At 40.5% G+C, this 17402-nt stretch overlaps 1 protein-coding gene and 1 long non-coding RNA gene across 2 annotated transcripts in view; both read right to left on the minus strand.

Moving 5' to 3' along the window:
• Positions 1–2517: 2517 nt before the first annotated feature.
• Positions 2518–9008, minus strand: LOC138665753 (uncharacterized). The gene is made up of 2 exons (XR_011318514.1): positions 8203–9008; positions 2518–6588 (listed from the first exon to the last, which is right to left on the minus strand). It is a non-coding gene; the product is annotated as an uncharacterized lncRNA (long non-coding RNA).
• A 2971-nt stretch (positions 9009–11979) lies between these two features.
• The window catches only part of PTEN (phosphatase and tensin homolog), an 80138-nt gene continuing 74715 nt past the window's right edge, over positions 11980–17402 (minus strand). Inside the window, exons 8-9 of the mRNA XM_069753520.1 lie at positions 16766–16993; positions 11980–12409 (exon numbers count right to left, since the gene is read on the minus strand). Coding sequence (XP_069609621.1) covers positions 12224–12409; positions 16766–16993 — 414 coding nt within the window. The 3' untranslated portion in view covers positions 11980–12223. The remainder of the gene's footprint in view (positions 12410–16765; positions 16994–17402) is intronic.

Genomic DNA, 17402 nt, shown 5'->3' on the forward strand with positions numbered 1-17402 from the left:
ATATAGGTCTCTATTTTTTTTTAAGACTTCGGTCTTTGTAATTTCTTATTGCATTATAAGCCATTACTAGTTTGAAAGTATATGAATGAGTCATTGGACATTATTATATACCACTTGGTCTTTTCATATATGGGCCTTGGTGTATTTAAGTGCAGACAGTATATTCTGCTTAAGTATTCCCATTGATTGATTTATTGTTCCATAGGTTTTTAATGCTTCTTGATTAATAAAATATAACTTTTTTTTAATTGGCATAAGCTTCCTTGTCTCTATAAGGTGGATTGGTCAGTAACAATGTTTATATAGGTAATGCATGCTAAAATGACACCCACGTGAATGCCAGGATCTGAGGCTTTCCAGCAGAACATTGAGCAGACCATACTATGCCAGCTTTGGCTCTTTCTGACCACTTTCTTTCATTGGTTGATCTCTAATGGTTTTTACTTCTAGCAGTTTGTCTCTTCAGAGAGGAAAAGGACTTGAATTTTAGTGCTACCTAAGGGAGAAGCATTACACAGCCTTACAAGTCCCTGCAAGGTACCGTCACACTCAGCAACTTTGCAAAGAGAATGACAACGATCCGTGACGTTGCAGCGTCATGGATAGCGATCTCAATGTGTTTGACACGCAGCAGCGATCTGGATCCCTCTGTGCCATCGCTGGTCGGAGCTAGAAGTCCAGAACTTTATTTCGTCGCCAGGTCGGCGTGTATCGTCATGTTTGACAGCAAAAGCAACGACGCCAGCAACGAGCATAGGGCCCCTAGATGTGTGTCGGATCGGTACACTCCGGCTGTTTGACATGGAGCTAACAACCAGCGAGAACGAGAAGTGAGACGCCGTTACGTCACTGGATCGCTCCTGCATCGTTCTGGAGTTGCTGTGTTTGACGTCTCTACAGCGACGCTCCAGCGATCTAGTTTAGGTCGGCTCGTTGTCTATATCGCTGCAGCGTCGCTGAGTGTGACGGTACCTTTACCCTCACGTGTCACTCCACAAGGATAACCATTACCCCTTAAGACGGTTTGACAAGAAACCCATTTGCGGCTACACAAGCCTTGCATGATGTAACACATTGTATTTAAAGGACCATTAGCTTTTTCATACACGTGCTACAATAGCTGTTCTAAGAGTTTGGACCAGATCGGTCAGTCTTCACTCCTCCACCTAGCCTTGGGTGCCAAGGACACTGGCTGCTTCACCAGTTGTCATTCCTTGCAGCCAACATGCACCAGGAACACCCCAAACCTGGCATTACGATAATTCTCTTATCTTGTCATGTAACCACAACGGTTTGCCCCTTGTCCATCACCCAGATTCATATGCATGCCCATTTTCCTTTTTAATACCAACTTCAGTAACTATCTGCTTATACAGCTCTGGCAAAAATTAAGAGACCACCACATCAAAACCCTGTCATGGGCAGCCCAATCTCCAGACCTGAACCCAATTGAAAACTTATGGAATGTAATCAAGAGGATGATGGATAGTCACAAGCCATCAAACAAAGAAGAACTGCTTAAATTTTTGCACCAGGAGCGGTGTGAAAGGCTGGTGGAAAGCATGCCAAGACGCATGAAAGCTGTGATTAAACATCATGGTTATTCCACAAAATATTGATTTCTGAACTCTTCCTGAGATAAAACATTAGTATTTTTGTTTCTAAATGATTATGAACTTGTTTTCTTTGCATTATTTGAGGTCTGAAAGCACCGCTTTTTTTACGTTTGTGTTTTTAATTTTGACCATTTTTCTTTGTCAGAAAAAATACAAAATGTATTGCTTGGAAATCAGTTTATAGACTAAAAGAACAATTTACATTTTACTCAAAAATATACCTATCAGGCTTCTTTCACACTTCCGTCGGTAGTCGGCCGTCACAAAGCGTCGGCGCGACGTACCAACGGACGTTTGGGAAATAGTGGATAACGTGTGCTGCGGATGCAGTGTTTCAACGGGTCCGCTGTCCGGAAAGGTAAAGTGTAAAATTCTGGGGAGGAGAGAGAGAGAGAGAGATTTCCTGCCGGGCATGCTCAGTAGGATACACAGGATCCAACGTACAGAAAAACGTTCCCTTGAACGTTTTTAGCAGACGACGGTCCGCCAAAATGCACAAGATCCAGTGCGCGATGGACATAACGTGTGCCCATACGTCGCTAATACAAGTCAATGGGGAAAAAAAAAAACAGGATCCTGCATACAAATTTGCAGGATCCTGTTTTTCACAAACCGACGTATTTCGACGTGTGGAGAAAGACGGACGTGTGAAAAGAGGCCTAAAGAGAAAAATCAGACAAACTGAACATTTTGCAGTGGTCTCAAATTTTTGCCAGAGCTGTATATCGAATATATCCGACCCCAAGAAAGGTGCGACTGTCACAAGTCAATCATAATAGCGTCACAATATAATGTCTGATAGCTGTATATGTGTAGTTTGATAACGTGGGACAAGAATAAGACATTTTCTAATGAAGGAAGTAGTAAATGTATTCATTTTAAACAAAGACACACTAACGAGTCAAAGAAAAACATTTGTTTTATGGATCGGCTGTTTTTAAATATACGTTTTATTTTGTATATATTTTTTATTATACATCTTTCATTTTTTTTTTTTCTGCTAAGACCACAACAAAAACACTTGAAACTGGAGTAAGAACTTGGGACATTGTGCCCTGTAAACAGATTTAGCACTATAATACACTGGTAAATTTTGTAGTTTGGGTATACATCTCTCCAATAAAACACCCACACAGTGACAAGAATGAGACTTTAATTGGTTTTAAGTGGAGTTTATAACACTAAGATAAAGGGATGTTAACACACATACAATAACAAATGGACATGTGATTTGAATGAGGCATTATCCTGTACATGTAATTTGTTGTATATTCTCAGTGCATAGCATTACACACAGAGCCACTGCTGCACAGCACAATAATATTTGAAGAGGCTGAACCGGAGAAAAGACTGGAGAGAAAAAAAAAATTTTTTTCAAAGAATTCCTCAAAATTGGGAGCAGAATAATAGGGCAGAATACGCCCGCCTCCAGTTGAAGCCTCTTAATAGTGCACAGTTCCACCCATTCCATTTGCATGCATGACAAGTTTAACAGTTTTTAACAAAAAAAAAAAAAAATAGGGGGAGAAGAAAAGGAGGAAGAATCAAAAAATAAAAAAGGTAAACGAGGCACTTTGTGGCAACCACAGGCATCGTTAGACATATTGCACAAATTTTGCTAGATTTCAACTGCTGCTTGTATACAAATTGCCTGCAAACGCTGCTTAATAAAAATCGGTGGCCAATTCCACATGGGAGTCATGTACACAAGCCAACTTCCTGCATTGAAAGGTTATCACTGGCATCATCCATCTACCTGTGGGGCCTTGTTGTGGGATTTATGCTGGCCTATATAGAGCCAATTCATAAATGTCATTAATGGGGAAAAAACCTTCAATTTGGACAACACTCATATGGTCTAGTTTACCAAGATCCAACCTTTAAACCCCTAAACTGATGGAATATGACAGTTTTGCCCCCTTTATCCTCTAAGCAAAAAAGAAAGGATAATTAGGACAAGCATTAGGCTTAAAGCATATGGGGTTATAATACCATCTATACAAATCCTGGCAGCTAACATGTTGGCTTCACTCCTAGTTCACCAGCATTAATGCCTACAGGCCATACTGTCCCAGTACCACCATTGCTAATTAAAACAGCAGTAATTAAAATCGGACGACCAACAAAATACTGCAATAAATTACTTGGGGAGTAAAACAAATCATTGCAAATTGTTGTTAAATCTATAGGTTGATAGCTAAAAATGGAAAATAAAGTACATATTTTATATTTATACATCTATAATGCCATGACTCCCACTTCAGGTGACTTACAAAACTTTAGTGATGTTTCAAGGATGGGGAGAGAAAGAAAAAAAAGATTAAAAGCAATTATATAAGGAGCGGAGAAGGGATCAGAGAAAACAGTGCAAAATCCCATTATTTAGGTATCGTCTGCGTTACTTTTTCTTAAAAATAAAGCACACATGACGTGGAAAAAAAAAGCCATCAGGCAGGAGTCAACTTTGGAAGTTACTATTAGAGTAACCGCTGTTTTAGTTTTATTTCATAAATCAATAATAAATATCAGAGAAATGTGATTCTCTCACGTCATGGACTTGACCTTTCACTCAGTTCTGGGGGTAAAATGTGTTATCAGAGAAGACGGATTTTCCCCATTACTGAGATGACAATGTGTGCAGGCAGGAGCTAGAGGCAGACGGACTCTGAGATTTCATTCTCAATTCATGGGTGAAGTGTGCCCCATGAAGACAGACTTTCTAATTAATGAGATGGGTGCTGCCAGTTGGTGCCTTTACGATTGTATGGAGTGGGAAAAGCTAGAGGCGGCAGACGTTCTGCTGCACGTTCTCCTCGCAGCTACAGTTCTCCATAGAATTGATAAGCTCAGACTCATCTCATCTCTCTCAGTAATGGGAATCTGTATTCACTGAAGACAAATTTTACCTGTGAATGGAGAATTCGGAGAATGAATTACCAGTCCAGGAGGAGAAAGATTTCTCTAAAAAATGAATAGGACATGAACAAAAAAATGTTGTAATATATCTTATGAAAAAAAAAATTAAAACAGTTAACTCTTTAAATGGGAAAACTTCAGGAGGCTTCAGCTTTGTAATCTGAGAGCAGCATGTCGGAACAGAGATCCTGATTCTAGTGATGTGTCACTTACTAGACTGTGTTCTGCTGTACCAATACAAATCAGTGTGTTATCAGAAGATCACTAATAGAGGACTAGATGTCTCATGCCTTCTGGTCCAAGCATGCCTCCATCATACAAAAGCTGTCAGTGTGAGCAGGCTATACACAGCTCAACATCTGATGTCTGCTAGATCTGATCTCTGCTGGATCTGCAGCAGGGAAAACTGGGACTAAGTGCTGCACCCAATAAACCAAATGACAAATCACTGGAATCAGGGTCTCTGTCCCCACCCCGCGCTGCTTTCAGATTACATAGCAAAAGCCTGCCAACAGATTCTCTTGAAAAGGTAAGTGCCTTAAAGTGTCCAAGTTCTAAAGTGTCCCCATACTAAGGTTTCCATTTACACAATGCATCTTTCAATAGAATTAGGATATTTTTTCTTAAATTTCTGATGCCGCATCACTGTAGCCTCAACTCTATATAGCTGTGACCAGGTCCAAAAAATGTAAAGTAGCAGCAGGTATGCATTACATAGAAAGGAGGAGGAATCCATACCTGCCCAACTGGTGACTCCCCATCTTAGTGCAATCTGTTTGGCCATGCCAAGTCTTCACCCCTGGCAATGTCAGTAAGGCAACAAATGAGCAACAATTAACCCATGCAGAATGGCAAATAGAGAAAAAAAGATGCCCAAAACATTTGATGCCATCTAAACATGGGTGTTAATGAACAAAATATGGTGATGGCACATACCCAAAGTGGGAGTAATCCTAAGCGTACCAAAATAAAAATGCTGTAACAATAGGTTGCAAATATTTTTAAGTGCTTTAAATATGTAGACAGTTATGGTGGCAAACAACCCTTGTGGCAGAGATGGATTGTATGTACAGAGAGCCAATAAGACAGGCTTGCTTAGGCCTTCTGCAAAATAGATTGACTATGCAAATATGGAGGGGAACACTGCAGCTGACACCTTTTTGTGTGTGTTACCCATGTGCTGCCCAATGGCTGGAACAAACAGCTTAAAACGGGTTGTCCGGTCTTCTGCTAAGTCTGTAGTCACCAAGTGATTGCAGGCTTCTGAATCCTTACCGGGCACACAGTCAGGACTCTTCAATCCTCTGGACAACCCCTTTAAGGATGTGTCCACATTAGAGCTATGGCTTTGATCATGTCTGATCTGTTTATCAAACAGATCACAACAACAGATACCATGATTTAAACTGTATAACACAAGTGTGAACACGCGTCCTACCAATGTTACTTCGTGCCTGATCAACGGTGAGGGATGCACTGGAAGTTAAAGACAAAAAAACAAAACAAAAATCATACTACGGCTCCAACACGAGTACTGCGGACGAGGCATGGGATATACAACAGTACAAAGGTCTTAAGTTGGCATTACTACGTTGAAAGTTTGGGAGTTTATGCATGCTTCACAAAGATGAAGTCAGTTTGAAAGCACCATAACATTCTACATGGTGGAACAGGTAAGGGCTAGTGATGAGCGAACATGCTCGGGTGCTAACAGAGTGTCTTCGGCGTGCTCTAATAGCATGTTTGAGACCTTGCGACTGTCTCGCAACTGTTAAGCAATCCCCGCATGTGTCACGGCTGTATAACAAATAGGCAATCTCTGCATGCGTCACGGCTGTATAACAAACAGGCAATCCCTGCATGTGACGCGGCTGTATAACAAACAGGCAATCGCTGCATGTGTCACGGCTGTATAACAAACAGGCAATCCCTGTATGCGACGCGGCTGTATAACAAACAGGCAATCCCTGTATGCGTCGCAGCTGTATAACAAACAGGCAATCCCTGCATGTGTCACGGCTGTATAACAAACAGGCAATCCCTGTATGTGACGCGGCTGTACAGGTCCTTCTCAAAAAATTAGCATATAGTGTTAAATTTCATTATTTACCATAATGTAATGATTACAATTAAACTTTCAGATATTATAGATTCATTATCCACCAACTGAAATTTGTCAGGTCTTTTATTGTTTTAATACTGATGATTTTGGCATACAACTCCTGATAACCCAAAAAACCTGTCTCAATAAATTAGCATATCAAGAAAAGGTTCTCTAAACGACCTATTACCCTAATCTTCTGAATCAACTAATTAACTCTAAACACATGCAAAAGATACCTGAGGCTTTTATAAACTCCCTGCCTGGTTCATTACTCAAAACCCCCATCATGGGTAAGACTAGCGACCTGACAGATGTCAAGAAGGCCATCATTGACACCCTCAAGCAAGAGGGTAAGACCCAGAAAGAAATTTCTCAACAAATAGGCTGTTCCCAGAGTGCTGTATCAAGGCACCTCAATGGTAAGTCTGTTGGAAGGAAACAATGTGGCAGAAAACGCTGTACAACGAGAAGAGGAGACCGGACCCTGAGGAAGATTGTGGAGAAGGACCGATTCCAGACCTTGGGGAACCTGAGGAAGCAGTGGACTGAGTCTGGTGTGGAAACATCCAGAGCCACCGTGCACAGGCGTGTGCAGGAAATGGGCTACAGGTGCCGCATTCCCCAGGTAAAGCCACTTTTGAACCATAAACAGCGGCAGAGGCGCCTGACATGGGCTACAGAGAAGCAGCACTGGACTGTTGCTAAGTGGTCCCAAGTACTTTTTTCTGATGAAAGCAAATTTTGCATGTCATTCGGAAATCAAGGTGCCAGAGTCTGGAGGAAGACTGGGGAGAAGGAAATGCCAAAATGCCTGAAGTCCAGTGTCAAGTACCCACAGTCAGTGATGGTGTGGGGTGCCATGTCAGCTGCTGGTGTTGGTCCACTGTGTTTCATCAAGGGCAGGGTCAATGCAGCTAGCTATCAGGAGATTTTGGAGCACTTCATGCTTCCATTGGCTGAAATGCTTTATGGAGATGAAGATTTCATTTTTCAGCACGACCTGGCACCTGCTCACAGTGCCAAAACCACTGGTAAATGGTTTACTGACCATGGTATTACTGTGCTCAATTGGCCTGCCAACTCTCCTGACCTGAACCCCATAGAGAATCTGTGGGATATTGTGAAGAGAAAGTTGAGAGACGCAAGACCCAACACTCTGGATGAGCTTAAGGCCGCTATTGAAGCATCCTGGGCCTCCATAACATCTCACTAGTGTCACAGGCTGATTGCCTCCATGCCACGCCGCATTGAAGCAGTCATTTCTGCCAAAGGATTCCCGACCAAGTATTGAGTGCATAACTGAACATTATTATTTGATGGTTTTTTTGTTTGTTATTAAAAAACACTTTTATTTGATTGGATGGGTGAAATATGCTAATTTATTGAGACAGGTTTTTTGGGTTATCAGGAGTTGTATGCCAAAATCATCAGTATTAAAACAATAAAAGACCTGACAAATTTCAGTTGGTGGATAATGAATCTATAATATATGAAAGTTTAATTGTAATCATTACATTATGGTAAATAATGAAATTTAACACTATATGCTAATTTTTTGAGAAGGACCTGTATAACAAACAGGCAATCCCTGTATGTGACGCGGCTGTATAACAAACAGGCAATCCCTGCATGTGACACGGCTGTATAACAAACAGGCAATCCCTGTATGTGACGCGGCTGTATAACAAACAGGCAATCCCTGCATGTAACGCGGCTGTATAACAAACAGGCAATCCCTGTATGTGACGCGGCTGTATAACAAACAGGCAATCCCTGTATGTGACGCGGCTGTATAACAAACAGGCAATCCCTGCATGTAACGCGGCTGTATAACAAACAGGCAATCCCTGTATGTGACGCGGCTGTATAACAAACAGGCAATCCCTGTATGTAACGCGGCTGTATAACAAACAGGCAATCCCTGCATGTGACACAGCTGTATAACAGGCAATCCCTGCATGTGTCACGGCTGCCGTGACACATGCCGATGCAGGTACTGGAACATATTATTCAAGCACACCGAAGACACCTTGATAGCAGCTGAGCAAGCTTGTATAACACCTTATCCGAGCACTTTCACTCATCACTAGTAAGGGCTCCATTTAAACATGATGCCAACCTTACCACTATGAAGTGGCTTCACCAGCGCTGATCGATACCTGACCTTTAAAGCCATCTGACAACCAAAATCAATGACTCCTAATATAAATTTCAGCAAGGATTCTGTTTTTCTCTTCACTGTGCAGTATAAAAAAATAAAAACTATTTCATACTGAAATTATACAAGGAGACATTAACCTAAATTAAGGGAACCAGATTATCTAGGAGTGCTGGCATCACAGCCAGTGCTTGTCATGAGCAGGCAGACTTCCATATACAGGGATGGCATATCTTATTGTGCCAGGTTTTACTCAGGAAGAAAGCAGTATCTGTATTAGGCCGAGAACACTAGTAAATGCCCAATAATAAAAAAAAAATCTTAACCAGGTCAAGGTACATAACCTACTTCCCTCTTCTAAATTCCAATTTAACAAGTAAATCACATCTACCACTGGCATAGCATTTTAATAGCCATTGCCATTTCTTAAAATTTAAAGTATAGCTTCCTTTGTTAACTACACTAACGAAAGAGTAAAATGGGATTTTACATTGCCATAAAATGCACTTATTTTAGTAAAATATCAACATTTATATTTGAATCGTAAATTTAAAGCTTGAGAAATTTTTTTTTTTTTTTTTAACAAAAACAGCAGCGGTGGTAAGCTTAAATATTTTACAGCCTGGCATACCAAAAAATAAAATAAAAATAACTTTGCCATATTAATAAGTGGAGTACCAGGCTAAACTTGCCATATATGTGAATTATTGAACACTGCCTGTTGAGAAATCTAATATTTTTTTTTAATAGCAAACTACAAAGAATATTTGGGACAATTATATTTTAGATATATATTTTTTTATATCTGTGCCGTGTTGAAACTTTTAAAGCAACACTGACTTCATAACCATGTGTAAATGTAAAAAAAAATAAAATATATGTATATTTAAAACAAAAAACATTGAAGCTACTAAACACTCTTCAAGTAAAATTCCCTAACAGTTAATGACATTAAAAGTGTGCAAAACTGCAAAACTCATTGTAATAGAATGTGTAAAGTCAAAATGTGGATCAGACGACACCTAGGCAATTTAACTCCTTTATCATTTTCCTTTTTTCCGTCTTTTTAAGAAAGGTCTGATCAAAGCATACGTCATTTCAGCTTCCTCTACTGTTAAAATAGTTCATATTGGATGGGGAGGTTAAAATGTAAAACATTACTTGCAGGCAGCACTTGAAGCGTCCACAGCAGCTAGATCTATGATTGGGAATTAATTATCTAAAAGGAAATCTGTCAGAAGGTTTCTGCTATTTAATGAGAGCTCATTAATAAAGGGCACAAGACCTTATTCTAGGGATGTGTCACTCATCAGCAGGAGATTATCACTGCCTGACTAGGTGTCATGTGCAGACCAGTCAGGCCAATCAGTATAGCTCCTCCTCCTCCACCACTGATTGGCTGCTTGCTGACAATGTACACAGAAAGCTGCCAATCAGGGTGGGGGCGAGGTTATACACTGCTCAGCATTATAACCACTGCTACATCTGCAACAAATAAAACAGGGATTGTATCAAAACTACACCGAGCAGTGCAGTAAGTGATACATCACTGGAATTAGTCTCTTGCGCCCTAAACTGTCTTGCTTTCAGATCAAACAAAAAACTGCTGACTGTCTCTTTAATTGAAATGATTAACCATTACGACCAGAATAATTCTCAATAGAGTGGAGCCAAAAGATTCACAGGACCTTAGTCCAGTGGCCATGTCAGTAGACCACAATTGCTGGACCAGAGTCATGCGAACCTTCTACCTGCTGGTATTCCTAGCTCTGTAGTCATCATTGCAGGGTGATGGAAGCTTGACGTCGCTCCTGGCCTACTGGTCAGGAGTAGGCCCGAGGATGCCGGCAGGTAGAATGAAGCTTGCAGATCTCTGGCACAGCAGCCACAAACAACGGACATAGCTGCTGGACCAGGATTCTATGAATATTTGTTAAAAAAAAAAAAAAAAAAGGTATCCATTCCTTAAAGATTCTCCTGGCACCATGGTTATATAGCACTGGGATATCAATGTGGCAGTCTGAAGTGAAGGAAAGAGCGATAGGAGTTATCTTAAAAGGAGTTGTTCACTACTAGGACAACCCCTTTTCAATCTGAATGTTTGCCCCAGTAAAAATAAAAACCGCTATACTCCCCTGCCGTCCCAGCAGTGTATCCACTGGCGATGCCGGGGGCTCACCTTAGGTTAGGTCAAAAAAGTGCTGCACCTAATCAGCATTCGTATAAGGAATCAAAAAGGGGGTGAGCACTGACTAGCAGCTCACTTCTTGATTACCGATACGTCCGACGGCGGGAGAGTGACACCAATGCTGATTGAGTGTGTGGCTCATGTGAGTGGCGGGAACGCGAGTGCTGACACCACTGGAACGGGACTGGAGGCGAGTATAGGCGGTTTCATTTTAACAGGGACAATCAAGATTGAAAAAGGGGCTGTCCTAGTAGTGGCCAACTCTTAAGGGGAGAGGGGATAATCAGATCCATTTCACTAGTCATTACATCTGTACGGATGAAACATTGCAGCTCCGATGACATACATTAGCCTGTCTGCTCTGTAGGCCCGATTGTGACTATTTGGATGGTTCAATCCTGTACCTCTTAAAGAACCGCTCCCTATAGCTGCCTTTTCTAGCACCATTATGCTTAAAAGGGGAGGGGGGCGAAAAGCACAAACAATAAGCAGCGACAGTGGACAATTCCTTATATGTTCAGGATTTACTGCAGCACGCTAAACGAAGGAGCATGTGATAGCTTGAGATGGTACATGAATCAAGCTGGAAGTAGATTCAGTCTTAAATAGTCACTATCCACCGCATTTAATAGGTACGTACAACAAGATAACCCTCGAACATCTTAGCCGAATAAAAACGTTCTGTTGCCACAATGGCTGCGAGGAGGCAGGAGGTGAACCTTGTATTTCACAAAGCACACTATTAATTTCAGTTGGTGAGAGGGAAAAGGGGGGGGAAAAAAAGAGAAAAAGTTATAAAACTACGCATACATAGCTCCACTTTAAAATAAAAAAGTGGGAAGGGAAACAGGAAAAAAAATGAAACAAAAAAAAAAAGCTGGAATAAAATGGGAAAGTGCCATCTTTATTTATCCTAATTTTAAGATTTAAATGTCCTTTTGACATGAAAAGGATATTTACATAACAATGCTACGTAACCTTTTCTTAAGTTTTACTGTTTTTTTTTTTTTTTCTTTTTTTAATTTCACTGGACAGCAGTGCCAAAAACCCTGTGGGGCAAAATAATATTGGTCAAGGAAAGAAGAAAATAATTGCTCCTATGGTAGGCTGACAATGCCATTTAAAAAGGTCCTTTTCAGTTTATTCAAGTTTGTCTTTTCTGTGGTTTTAATTCCCTCGATTTAAAAAAAAAAGAAAAAAAAAGAAAAAAAAAAAAAAACAGGAAAAATTAAGGAGAATATTTAGACTTTTGTAATCTGTGTAATCTGATCTTCATCAAAAGGTTCATTCTCTGGGTCAGAGTCAGTGGTGTCAGAATATCGGTAATGATCTGGTTCATTGTCACTAACATCCGGTGTCACAGAAGTCGAGCTGCTCGCCTCTGAATTTGAAGATTCTTCTACTGTTTTTGTGAAAAATAGCTTCACCTGAAATAAAAAAATAAATATATTGTTAATAGCAACTAACCATACCACTCACATCACTGCTTCCATTTCTTATAATGCTCCAGTAAAATGAAAGTGGCACTGGAAGCAATGGAAAATCTCTTCAAGTCTGTTATTTCTTTATGTTATTAATTCTGAGGATTAGGGTTCTGTGTGTTTGCCTTTAAAAAAAAACAAAAAAACACAATGTAGCCAGAAGGACTTTTTTGTAGGACAATTTTTGTTCTCCATGGTACAACTTTGGGGGTACATACAACTCATGTTTTCCACCATGTTATATGTAAGTTACAAATGAACATTTTTACTTTAAACACCTTTTTCATTAACAAAAAAGGAAATAAGTTTTGCAGCTAAATGACGGCCGTTTTAGTTAAGTTAGGCCATTTTATTTTAACCCGCTCACAACTGTGCGAAAATTATATATACACACCCACACGTGTGTACATTGAAATTGCAAAAAAAAAAATTATATACCGTATATACTAGAGTATAAGCCGACCCTAATTTTGCCACAAAAAAACTGGGAAATGACTCGAGTATAAGCCTAGGGTAGGAAATGCCGCAGCCAACAGTAAATGTCAAACATAAAAATAGATACCAATAAAAGTAAAATTAATTGAGACATCAGTAGGTTAAGTGTTTTTGAATATCCATATTGAATCAGGAGCCCCATATAATGATCCATAAAGTTTATGATGGGCCCCATAAGATGCTCAATATTAAAATATGCCCCATATAATCCAGCATAAAGGTTAATAATGGCCCCATAACATGCTCCATAGACATTTGCCCAATATAATGCTGAACAAATGTAGATTATGGCCCCATAAGATGCTCCATAAAGATATTTGCCCCATGTAGTGCAGCACAAACGTTGATCATGGCCCCATACAGACACTTGCCCCATACAGTGCTGCACAAACGCTATGGCCCCATACAGTGCTGCACAAACGCTATGGCCCCATACAGTGCTGCACAAACGCTATGGCCCCATACAGTGCTGCACAAACGCTATGGCCCCATACAGTGCTGCACAAACGCTATGGCCCCATACAGTGCTGCACAAACGCTATGGCCCCATACAGTGCTGCACAAACGCTATGGCCCCATACAGTGCTGCACAAACGCTATGGCCCCATACAGTGCTGCACAAACGCTATGGCCCCATACAGTGCTGCACAAATGCTATGGCCCCATACAGTGCTGCACAAACGTTATGGCCCCATATAGTGCTGTACAAACTTTATGGCCTCATATAGTGCTGCACAAACGTTATGGCCCCATATAGTGCTGCACAAACGTTATGGCCCCATATAGTGCTGCACAAACGTTATGGCCCCATAGATGCTCCATACAGACACTTGCCCCATTTGCTGTTGCTGCGATAAAAAAAAAAAAAAAAAAATCACACTCACCTCTCCATCGCTCAGGCCCCCGGCACTTTCAATATTCACCTGACTTCGTTCCGGCGCCGCTCCATCTTCAGCACTGATGTTCAGGGAGAGGGCGCGCACTAACCACGTCATCGCGCCCTCTGACCCGAGCGTCACTGCACAAGACGGTGAAGACGGAGCGGCGCCGAAACGAGGAGCAGGTGAATATCGCGCAGCGCTCCCCCTCCCAGTTATACTCACCTTCTCCTGGTGCGGTCCCTGCACGTCTTTTCCCCGGCGCCGGCAGCTTCTTCCTGTACTGAGCGGTCACAGTTACCGCTCATTACAGTAATGAATATGCGGCTCCATCTCTATGGGGGGTGGAGCCGCATATTCATTACTGTAATGAGCGGTACCATGTGACCGCTCTGTACAGGAAGAAGCTGTCAGCGCCGGGGAAAAGACGTGCAGGGACCGCACCAGGAGTAGGTGAGTTAATTAGACAGTCCCCGCTCCCCCTCCCCTGCCGACCCCTGGGTATGACGAGTATAAGCCGAGAGGGGGACTTTCAGACCAAAAAAAAGGGGCTGAAAATGTTGGCTTATACTCGAGTATATACAGTATAGGTGTATATGTATATATATATATATATATATATATATATATATATATATATATATATATATATATATATATATATATATATGTGTGTGTGTGACATCAAGCTGGAGGATGTGGTGCTGGGAAGAGAATAGAGCCGGCGTGACAGAGGCTTGTGAAGATCTTCCATGTACCAAAAGCACTATTTTGCATATCCATTCAAACACTTATTTCTCAGTCATGGAGATTATATAGATATATATAATCTCCATGACTGAGAAATACGTGTTTGAATGGATATGCAAAATAGTGCTTTTGGTACATGGAAGATCTTCACAAGCCTCTGTCACGCCGGCTCTATTCTCTTCCCAGCACCACATCCTCCAGCTTGATATCACACAGTAAAGGAATTGTCAGTCAAGCAGGAGAAGGGAGACCTTGGCAGCGAATAGAGCTGGTGTCAACCTCTTAAATGCGGCAATGCCAAGTACATCTTTTTTTTTTCTTTTTTTTTCTAATTTTAAAACAGATAATGAGGGAGTTTGCAGGCTTTATTTTTCTTTTTAATATTTTACATTTCATTCATCAGTTGATTGCTTACTCTATAGACTATATTACTGCAGTATAGTGAAAACTATGGTCTTCTATGAAGCCTTTGGCTGGGAATCACAGCATCACAAAGATGGTGGCTTTGTCACAAGTTGGGAAGGGGTTAAATGCTCACTGTCATCTGTAGCCGATACCATACGTGTGTGTGTGTACATGTGTGTGTGTGGGGGGGGGGGGGATTTAATATTTTTAACCCCTTCATGACCTTGAGATTTTCCATTTTTCTGTGTTCGTTTTTCGCTCCCCTCCTTCCCAGAGCCATATTTTTTCTTATTTTTGCATCAATACAGCCATGTGAGGGCCTATTTTTTGCAGGATGAGTTGTACTTTTGGACGACATCATTGGTTTTACCATGATGTGTACTAGAAAATGGGGGAAAAATTCCGAGTGCGGTGAAAATGGAAAATAAAGTGCAATCCCATGCATGTTCTTTGCTTGGCTTTTTTGCTAGGTTCACTAAATGCTAAAACTGATATGATTCTCCAGGTCATTACGAGTTCATAGACACCAAACATGTCTAGGTTATTTTTTATCTAAGTGGTGAAAAAAAAATACCAAACTTTGCTAAAAAAAAAAAAAAATATATATATATAAATAAAAAAAAATTGCAACATTTTCCGATACCCGTAGCATCTTTTTTTTTTTTTTTCGTGATCTGGGGTTGGCTGAGGGCTTATTTTTTTGTGTGCCGAGCTGACGTTTTTACCATTTTGGTGCAGATACGTTCTTTTGATCGCCCGTTATTGCATTTGAATGCAATGCTGCGGCAACCAAAAAACGTAATTTTGGCGTTTTGATTTTTTTTTCTCGCTACGCCGTTTAGTGATCAGGTTAATCCTTTTTTTTTTATTGATAGATCGGGCGATCCTGAATGCGGCGATACCAAATGTGTATATTTGATTTTATTTTGAATGGGGCGAAAGGGGGGTGATTTATATTTTTTTTTATTTTATATTTTTTTTTTTTTTTTTTTTTTTTACTTTTGCTGTGCATAGCCTGATGGGCTCTGCTACATAGCAGCGATCATTAGATCGCTCCTATGTAGCTGAATTACAGGCTTGCTATGAGCGCCGACCACAGGGTGGCACTCACAGCAAGCCGGCATCAGGAACCATAGAGATCTCAAGGAGACCTCTGGTTACTATGCCGACGCATCGCTGACACCCGATCATGTTACGGGGGTCAGCGATGAGCGCATTTCTGGCCGTGCGTCCGGAAGCGGTAGTTAAATGCTGCTGTCAGCGTTTGACAGGGGCATTTAACTAGTTAATAGCGGCGGGTAAATCGCGATTCCACTCGCCGCCATTGCGCGCACATGTCAGCTGTTCAAAATAGCTGAAATGTTGCGCTTTGATGTGGGCTCACCGCCAGATTGGACCTCGGACGTACTATCCCGTCTAAGGTCAGAAAGGGGTTAAAAACTGACTAGTTGAATTCTTTTAAGCTCCAAGTAGAAACAGGAGGTCAATTTTCCCTGTATGTGTCATCACTGCAAGTGTCTATGACAGGGGGGGGGAGGAGCTGCTGAGTCAGGAGTTGAAGGGAATGATAAATGCAGGGACAAGAGACTTCCTGTTTCTACACAGAGCAGATAAAATCAGCTAGGTAGAAAGGAAAAATTAACAAATGTAAGTACAAAGTACTATATACTATGATGACTGCAATACATTAAGGATAAAAAAAACGAACGGGAGGAGCGCTGCTTTAACAAGAGAAGAAAAACCCAACAAGATGTCAAGAATGAATCTTACTTACTTTGAAGTTTGGAGAGAAGTATCTGTTGGCCTTATCTTTGTTAGCTTTATCCAAGTCATTTTTTGTTAACGTGAGGGTGAGATATTCCTTGTCATTGTCTGATCGTTCGGTACTGTAAATACCATCAAGTTCTTGCTCGCCAAGTAATGTTACGTTCTCTACCTTCTCTGAATATTCATCAGGACCAGGTACAAAAAATGTATTTACCCAAAAATGAAACATTTTTTCCTACAAAAAGTAAAAAAAAAAGATTCAATTAAAATACAATTATAGAAATGCAAAAATAAATAAATAAATAAAAGTCAGAACTTGGCAAATTGGGTACAGTTCTAGACTAGCTGCAATAAGTATTAGGCTAAGCTAAGCTTACACAAGTGGGGGAGAGAAAAAAGTTTTCTGGTTATAAATCAGACTGACTTATCTGCATTGTCATCAGTATGGCATTTGTTTTTGTACACAGTCAATAAAATATTCAAGATTAAACAGAACTTCCTATCTTAAAGAGTATATATAAATAAATATATATATATATATATATATATATATATATATATATATATATATATATATATATATATATATATATATATATATATATATATATATATATACACACACACACACACAAATAGTACAT

Source organism: Ranitomeya imitator, chromosome 2 (assembly GCF_032444005.1).
Source record: "Ranitomeya imitator isolate aRanImi1 chromosome 2, aRanImi1.pri, whole genome shotgun sequence".
In the NCBI taxonomy this organism is placed as follows: Eukaryota; Metazoa; Chordata; class Amphibia; order Anura; family Dendrobatidae; genus Ranitomeya; species Ranitomeya imitator.